The sequence below is a fragment of the Amphiura filiformis genome, chromosome 6 (genome assembly GCF_039555335.1).
Source record: "Amphiura filiformis chromosome 6, Afil_fr2py, whole genome shotgun sequence".
In the NCBI taxonomy this organism is placed as follows: domain Eukaryota; kingdom Metazoa; phylum Echinodermata; class Ophiuroidea; order Amphilepidida; family Amphiuridae; genus Amphiura; species Amphiura filiformis.
The window spans coordinates 58594540-58603894 of record NC_092633.1 but is presented as its reverse complement, the minus strand read 5'-3'; the positions used below and the strand labels follow the sequence as shown (position 1 = coordinate 58603894).

The 9355-nt window shown below is 38.4% G+C and overlaps 1 protein-coding gene across 2 annotated transcripts in view; it reads left to right on the top strand.

The window, feature by feature from the left end:
• The first annotated feature begins 2501 nt into the window (after window positions 1-2501).
• Window positions 2502-9355, top strand: part of LOC140155722 (oxysterol-binding protein-related protein 6-like) — a 95309-nt gene continuing 88455 nt past the window's right edge. For both annotated transcript variants that reach the window (XM_072178656.1, XM_072178655.1), the window contains exons 1-2: window positions 2502-2826; window positions 4283-4537. In XM_072178656.1, coding sequence (XP_072034757.1) covers window positions 4397-4537 — 141 coding nt within the window. In that variant the 5' untranslated portion in view covers window positions 2502-2826; window positions 4283-4396. The remainder of the gene's footprint in view (window positions 2827-4282; window positions 4538-9355) is intronic.

The following is a 9355-nucleotide window of genomic DNA, read 5'->3' as shown; positions in this document are numbered from 1 at the left end:
GTCGGTGTTTGTTGGCTTCCCAGGTAGTCTCGGTACCAGCCGGTTTGTGCTCCTTAGTGACGGAGGAGCACAAACCGGCTGGTACCGAGACTACTTCCCAAGTGGATTTTTAACTCATCGCGGGGCTTTTAATAAACTGGTAGATTCTAAAATCAGAATTGTTCAGTATATTGAAGTGCCATTATAATTATGCCATTGGGGGGGGGGGGGCTATGATATGTTGCATTTACTTTTACTGTCACTAATATAATTAAATCCCGGGGGGTACTCAAGTTTGGTTTTGGTAAGGACGTGCCGCTGAGATTTTGGAAGTAGACCCATAAATATACCAACTTTAAAGAAATTTGGACCCATTGATATACCAAAAGTCAAAATTTTCGGCTGAATTTACCCAAAATTGTCTTAGTTTTTACAAATTTTCCCAAAATTTTGGGAAAATTTTGGCTAGATTAAGGAAAAATTGGGCTGTTTTCCGAAAAAAATGAGAAAATTTTGAAAAAGGACCCATTCATATACCAGAAGGCTGAAAATGCTACCCATGTTTGCGGCACGGCCCCGTATACATGCATGTATATGGTCATTTTGTACCACGGATATGAGACATATCCCTGTTTGTACTGAGTACCCCCCCCCCCCCCTCACCTCACTCACTCACCAGGCTGTGTTCGACCATTGGGGTTGGACGTAGCCCTCTTCATGATTCTTCCACTGTTCTCTTGCATTTCTTGTCCATGTAGGTCCCATGTATGCAGTAATGTCATCGCGCCACCTCCTCTTCTGTCTTCCTCTTGATCTTTTCCCTGTTCTTGGTTGCCATTCTGTAAGCCGTTTTATAGTCCATCTGTTATCTTCCCTTCGTGCAAGGTGACCTGCCCATCTCCATTTCGCTTCTTTGAGTTTCACCATAATGTCTTTGACTTGAGTTTGACGTCTTATTTCAGTGTTCTTAATTTTATCCCGGGTAATGTGAAGCATCTTCCTTTCCATTGCTCTTTGGGCTGTTTGTAATTTCTGTTCCAGGTACTTGGTTGTTGAAAGCAACTCCAACCTGCCTTTATTCTGATCAAAGCTTCTTCCCTGGTGTTGTCCTCCATCTTCACTGTTTGGCCGAGATATTTGTAACCATCCACCTTTTCGATAACATCGCCTTCAACTTCAATGACATCCTCTGACTGGTAGTTTGCCATATATTTTGTTTTGCCCTTCTGTATGTTCAATCTTTTTACTTCCTTTCATTTAACTGGACCTCCATATCCTTTACTGATCTTGTCACCAAAGCTACATCATCTGCGAATCTCAGATCTGTTAGCTTCTCGCCATCTATGTTGATCCTCTCTCGTGTCAGTTTTCTGAATATATCTTCCATTGCTGTAGTGAATATTTTGGGGGAGTGTGTCTCCCTGTCTCACACCACGCTGAATTTGGATTGTTTTTGAAACATCGTTTTCAATGTGGATTTTGGCTGTGGCATTTGTGTATATGTCCTCGAGAATTTGGACATAACCTTCATTGACTCCAACTTTACGTAGTGCTGTAAAGAGGTCTTTATGTTCCACTGAGTCAAAGGCCTTCTCATAGTCTATATATCCAATGCATAGCTTCAAATTATATTCATTTGCCTTCTCAATAAGTTGGTTGATGGCATGCAGATGGTCTACTGTTGAATATCCACTTCTGAAGCCTGCCTGTTCTCTTGGTCGGTTTTCATCAAGCACTCCTTTAATTCTGTTCTGTATTATCCTTGTGAAAATTTTGTAAACATGTGATAACAGGCTGATAGGCTGAGTACCCCCCCGGAATTAAATAAACTTTTTCATAACTATTTTTATACTAGTATTTTGATATAATAAAATATCAGTATAATTTCGAGTTCAACTGATGATGCGCTGTCAAGACGAATATAAGTTCGTCTCAGATGATGCGTTCATCATGATTATTGATAAATCATGTTTTTAATTTTATTTATCAAAAATCGACTATGGCATAGTCTAAAGCTTATGTAGCGACCAAAATCAAAACAATTTGGGATTTTAGGATACGCAGACCCCAGTAGGCCTACACAGGAATTTTATCAAATTTCCTACCCACTGGGCGATCTGCACCGGCATGGGTGTCCAGCCAGGTTCCCAGCCTGATTTATCCCTGATTTATCCAGTCATCGGTGCTGTGTATGGATTTTGCCGAGCTACAATAATGCAACTTCCAACATTAAAATTAAAACGGCAACCTAAGCAGCGTTTATTGTAAGAAAAATTTACTGTTTGCCCAAATTTCCTAATGTGAATCACTAGAATGAGGAAATTATAATCAATATTTTTCAAAATTCATAAATCTGAAAAAAAAAAATCCTATTGTTTTTTCTTAAAAGCAACAAATTTAACAAAAGGTTTACCTTTATTTACAGACTTCATGCATGATAGGATAGAAATGCAGAATAATATAATTTTTGCTGGTTTCTGGAAACAGGATGATATCGCTGCGAAGAAAAAGAAAAAAGCAAGGACATAATCTGACCCTGCTCTCTGTGACCCTCATTCGTAGGAGGGACTGCATTGACGATCCGTTTCCGTCTTTATCCTGTGTTTTCACTAAATTATACGGTTTAACAACAAGGTGAACACTCTATCTGGAATTACCCTTTGTTTTGGATCTGCTGTGCTCCTGAAAGTGAATTACAAAGCAGTATTGTTAGTGGAATTTGGTAATCTCATGATTGATGATGATCTTCTGATCTGATTCTTGTTTCATACAGATCATGCATTGCATGAGATAAGCTTTCATTCCAAAAGTCAATCTTCATGCATCCGGCCGGTCTGCACTGACCAGGTAAGCTTACATGTAAAGGGACCATTGAAAGAAAATGTTATTTGGTATCAAAAAAGACAAAATAAAGCCCATAAAGTATAGAATCAATATCTAAAACAATTGAAGAACTAACAGTCTAACTATTTTAGAAATAAAAATACAATCAATGCATGATGAAAACAACGACAACGTACTCCATTTACCCCCTTCCGACGCTACTACTGTCTACGTCGCACGCCATTCATCAAAAATGGAAAATTGGGCGCTTTCCGGATGACGTCATTGAAAACGCGTTTTGTGTTGTATTAGTTAACATTTTTGCCCATGTGCCGGGACAATTTGACAACAGCGATCGCGATCTAAATATCAAATGCAATACAACCATTTATATTTAGGGGTAGGTTAACTTTTAAAAAGGGTGATGTTTCAAATTTCTTAGGGAACCAGTTTATTTGTTGCGGCATGATCTCCTGAACAATTTGACACCTTTTTCATCCAAACCGGCCAAAAAATGAGAAGGTGCCGGACAAAACAAGTACATGTATTTGGACGGGGGGGTCTGAAAATCAATATTTTCATCAATAATCATTATTTTATGCCTGATTCTGTTAAAGTTGGTATTGATTTGTATGTAATTGATGATTAGAATTCCATTTTTGAAAGTTGCATAAGGATGTGAGCCTGTGAGGGGGCTTTGCATAAAACATGCACACATTCTTCTCACAAGAAATTTTAATGATGTCAGTATGAAGATAATCACATGTGGCACATCCTCAAGAAATTTGGACATTTATATTTCTTTTCGTTTGACCGTGGCACCTTTTTTCATATTCTCAGGAAGCCTTCCATTGAAACGTACACATTTTAAAGTTCATTGACCCCTGTACAGTTGAATGGCAGCGTTCTATGAAATATTCAAATGGCTGCCAAAATCAAACAGTAGGGGAGATTGGGGTTAGTTGAAACATTTTTCACAAAATCGTCTTTTTAACGCAAACCGATTACTTTCAAGAAACACTAACCATATCAGTATAAACATATAGGCCTACATACATGCTACAAATACAGCCTTAAGCATGTTCAATGTTAAGATTTGTTCAAAATATTCTCCAACACAAAACAAGTTTTGTGTTAGAACGCGTTTAGTAGGACTTTTCAGTAGACTTCCATTGCACTTTTTTGGATAATTCAAATTTGGATAATAGTTATTTTGATGAGTCAATTGTATCTTTTTCAAAGGTTGCTTAATTTAAACATTGTAAAATTAAGTTGAAATGTAATTTTAACAAGCACATCCTTATCCTCAATTGAATGATTGGCAATATTTGAGGTGCATGTACATTTGTAAATCGCAGTGTCAAAATAAATGAATATTATATTTTACAGATCTATGTACACCAAGACTTTATATTTCCAGATACATGTAGAATCAATTCCAACAGTATTTTGTATCGTTTATCCTTTTAATTTTGTGCAGGTTTGCTTGAATCACCTAACACCAGTACTATAGGCCTACATCCATACAGCACTAAATGTTACTCTTAGTAGTACAAGTTAGTTGGCACTGAGTGAGGTTGACTGACCCATAACCATGGATACAGCAGGGAAGAGGCTAGAAAGTCAGGGTGCGGGACCTCCCCAAGCATCTCGAAGCAAGTCAGCAATAGAGGATAGTGAATTGAAGGACAAAAGACTCAGAGTGCAGCGCCGACTGTCTAACCCAGAAGACAAGGTTTGTGAACTAACTTTGATGCCCTGTTTCAAGGGGAATTGTTTCTTGATTATCAGCGTGTTTCTACTAGACCTGTTATCGATTGTCATATGTGTCGTATTATCGACGATTTGGCCCTAAATCCGACACTTCAAAAGAAATTGTCCTTTTTCGACACTTTACGACACTCGTCAAAAAAAGAAAAAACTGAAATTTCTATGCCATTTTGTCCAAATAAGCTTACCGTACGATCATGTTTTCATCAGAAATTCTAAAATTACCCCCCGAAGTTGACCCGAACCCGGAAGTTGAACGAACCAGGAAGTGTGTTTACACCGGAAGTCGGTGATCGTAATTCATATCGGTGTGATTTTAAGCTTATCTATTGACTTTTTCAGCATTTTTTTTATCTCATTACAAGTTTCGACACGTGTCGATTGTCGTATATTTTCACCCGACACAGTGTTGAATTAGAAATCATGTGTCGATAACAGGTCTAGTTTCTACTGACCAAATGATTGTGGGTGAATTCAAATGAATTCCGGGTGATGCAAGAAATTATCAGCCCCAGCAGAAACAGGTCGGGTGAAGGAGAATGCATATGCAAGTGAATTCGTTCTATATGAATATGCGGTATTAAACGTTCGCAATAGAAACAGTTCGGGGGATGAGTTTGCAGGTGACACTGCAGTGGCGCATCGTGGCCGCCCCAATCCCGGGGCTGAAGAAGAAACAATTTTGCCGCCCTTCTTTAACAGCCCGAAAAGGTTGACCCAATTTTTTTGATAATTTGAAGAGCAAAAAAAAAAAAAAAAAAAAAAGGATTTTAGACGCTTATGTCCTAAAAGCAACCTTTTTCAAAATTTTGTATGCTTTTTCAATTTTTTGCGCCTTTTTATTTGCTAATCCGCTTTTGCCACCCCCTTCGCTTTTTGCACGCCCTTCTTCCGCCGCCCTTCGCTTTTTGCCACCCCCTACTTTGACCCCGGGGACTGCCCCCCCCAAATATGCGCACGCACTGGAAGTTAGTCTATACTACAACATACAATCATTATTTCCTAATTCGCAAGCTCAATCGGAAATAAATCATTTCCAATTGCGCCTACTTCTCTAGGATCTATCAACCTCCAAAACAAACACACAATGATACAGTTTATCTTACCAGGGGAATATTGTTCGTCAGCCGCGAACTACGGACGGACATCGAGACGGTCAGACCCGCCTATAACGGGTGTAACTTAGTAAGAAGCTAGAAGACCTACTGATAGGTCTGCGATTCATAAAGAATAGTATAACAAGACCTATATGCTAGGTCCAATTATCCTTCACTATGCTCTGCTCAAGAAATCGCTTTCTTCATTGAAGGCCTAATTTAGGCATAGCCTTAAACCATATAACGCCTGTCAACATAGATAATATTTCTATGCAGAAAGCAGAAAACATTTACGCCACATGTATTTATTATAACATAAACTTAAACAAATCAATCTATGCCATGCGAATAAGAATAACAATTCTTTAGCCCTAAGGAACCAAAGTCCTAACAATCAGAGGATTCGAATTATCTGAATTCTGAGCATCAAACATCTCCCATCTACCCAAATTACTGGACGGACTATGACACGGATCAGACACAACCCAGGCTATCACAATTATCATCAAGCAGGTCCCATAGGGCCTTGGCCATACGCCATTGGACACAATCCAAAAAGAGATAACTGAACACAAGTTTTAATAAACCTACGGAAAATTAGACGTCCGTAGTCCTCGGTGCTGGCAACAATCAATGCCTTGATCACACCACGCTGTACACAATTCATGCATACCGCTGAATTGACCATTACGTAATCCTCGATCCGCAGGCCTCCAAAGGAAATGTATAATGTCAGCATTCAAAATGTGATCGTGAAGGTCACAAAAACTATTTTATGTTATCCTGCATTCGCAGGTGGAAAAACCTGTGGTTTAAGCCTCTTTGCAAAAATAGATTTTGATAGTTTTTGCAGGCAAAAAACGAAAAAAGTGATTTATACATTTATAAGTATGTAGTTAAGTTTTTTCATCTGAAAATAAATTATATAGACCCCGTTTAGACTAGAGAAAAGTCGAATTCAAATTCGACATCGAATTCGATTAAGACAGAGGATTAGCATAAATTAATTCGTGTTTGTGGTTTTAGTGGTGTTTACACTATATGCCAACAGAGTCGAATTCGATTACGACTATTTACGCCCTCTGTCATCCACTATTTTTTTTTATCAAACATAAGATTATAATTCATTATATTCTATTTTAAGTGCCTGTATACTTTTTAAACAAAAAATCTACATGCAAAACTTGTAGTAAAATTGAGATAAAAGTCAGCGTTAACTTTCCGGTAGAAACGTTTTGAGTACGTCGCCATATTGAATTTTTAACACTTATTTTCCTCATTCTGAGCCTTTGCAGAACGCGTCACTGCTCACTTGTGACGTCATAGTACATATAAAATTCATCCGCGGGGCGGCTCACAGAATTCAGGCCGCGAAAACTTTTATGACCTTGCTTTATGAACTCCATTTGCTCCCTTTGCTCCATTTGCATCCGAGTTACGAGATGATATTTTGACCCATTTACCCTAAATTAAAGTTGAGGATTATTTCAGATGAACTAACACCGCGATAAAATCGGCCATTTTTGTGGATTTACTTCGAGTTTGGAGGGGAAATTGGATGTACACTCAGTACAGTATGCTGCACATGTACGAAAATACACAAGAACAGCTGGTATTTAGCGATATCACAGTGCCGTTGCTTAGCGACAAATCGACGGACCGAAATTCACCTCGCCAGGTCAGCGATACGCGATGAAAAGTCGAATTCAATTCGACTGACTGTTTAGACCAGCAAAAGTCGCACTTCAACCACGACAAAGTCGAATTGAATTCGACTTAATGAACCTCGGGAGCATTGTTGAACAACGACTTTTGAACTCGACTTCCGTCGTACTTGAACAACGACTGTACCTGTTTAGACCTGAATTCGACTGAAGTACGACTTTTCCCTAGTCTAAACGGGGTCATAGTTACAAAAATAATTTCCTGATTGTAATAAGGCCAGATTTTCTACCAGTAAGTAACATTTTAAGAAATAAGACATGTGCTTTCATTTGCTTAAAGCCATATTATAACATTTGCTGAGGAAGACGCCCTCACTGAATTTTTAAAATTCCTTTTTTACACGATTAAATTGTACTTTATTAAACCAATATACCCTGCAAAAATCAAGACTCTAGGTGCTGTAGTTTTGTCAAAATCCGAGATTTTGAATAAAACGCCGAACCGGCGCTTTATTATTACGATGGAATTATTAGTCGAACGCATACACGATGTTCATAACTACACAGCGTGCGGGACGGTGATACACAACAAAGGGTCGTACCACAACATGACCGAAGGAGTGGTACGTATTGGCGACATGTGCACTGGTAGTAAATTCCATTCTTTTTGCTTTGCCGTGAGTTGTTCGCTCAAAAATAAAAGGGATATATCTGACAGTAAAAGCTAACATTTTATGGCAAAGAAATGCTAATCTATTTTGTTTGAAAATGTTATAATATTGCTTTAAGTGCATTTAATGTGGCATACATGTATATCAAATTCAAAACTTTTTCATTTTTAAGGACTCAATGAGACAAAAAATATGTTGAATGATTTATTAAAGGTTTTGTGTTATTGTTTATGAGCTTTCTGTTTGACTTTTTAAAATTTGAGTGACTAATTTTGAGTGGCAAAAAAAGGTTTTTACCAGTTTTTGCCAATTTTACCATGTATTTGCAAATACGTCCTCTACAAGATATTTACGTCCACAGACCACAGTTGCTAGGTTAAATTCCAAATATTCACAAACAAAATGGTGGAAACGTCCTCGGTATGTCGATTGAATACGGATTTGGTTGTCCACGTTTGCATAGTCCTAAAGAGCGTCTCCGTTTGGAGGCGATTACACATGGGGGTGGATGTAGGGGTGTGTATGCTGTATGTACAGTCACCGGGGGGGGGGCACTCACTAAAACTGGGTGACGGGGATGTGCGGCCACATTGACCCCCATTTTTCAACTACCTCTCGTGCAATGACGCTCTTTTTTCTTTGACTGAACTCCCTCTCACCCAATGACCCCCTTTTTTTGTTTTCCTGTCACCAAAAGATCCCCTTTTTCAAAAAATTTTGGAAAAAGTCTGACTGAATGACCCCGCACAGCGTCATCATCCCTATATCTTCGTGTCAAAAATTGCTGTGATAGTACGATGAATCCTCTTGTTTTTCAACAGCTACGCATGGCGATTGTGTTCGAGATAGGCCGAGCGACTCAGGCTAAGCACCGGGGGGGGGGGTACTCAAGTTTGGTTTTAGTAGGGACGTGCCGCTGAGATTTTGGAAGTAGACCCATAAATATACCAATTTTTCAAGAAATTTGGACCCATTGATATACCAAAAGTCAAAATTTTCGGCCGAATTTACCCAAAATTGTCTTAGTTTTTACAAATTTACATACCATTTTACACACGATATGAGATTCCACAGAGCCTGCCATACAGTTTCTATTCTATGTTTTTACGATTTGCGCATGATCAGTATCCCATATGACATTTCTATTACAAGAAAATTTGATTTGTTGTCAGGTAAATCCCAGGTTTTATTTTTAATACACTAACTGGGAATTAAATACACTAATTAGCGGGGACCGGTATTTTGCTGTGGATATATTTTACTGCATTTTATGAGTAACGATTTTGATCTTCAAAATAAAAATTGTGATATATATATTCAACCGTTTGAGAATTCCAATTCTATAAAGGAA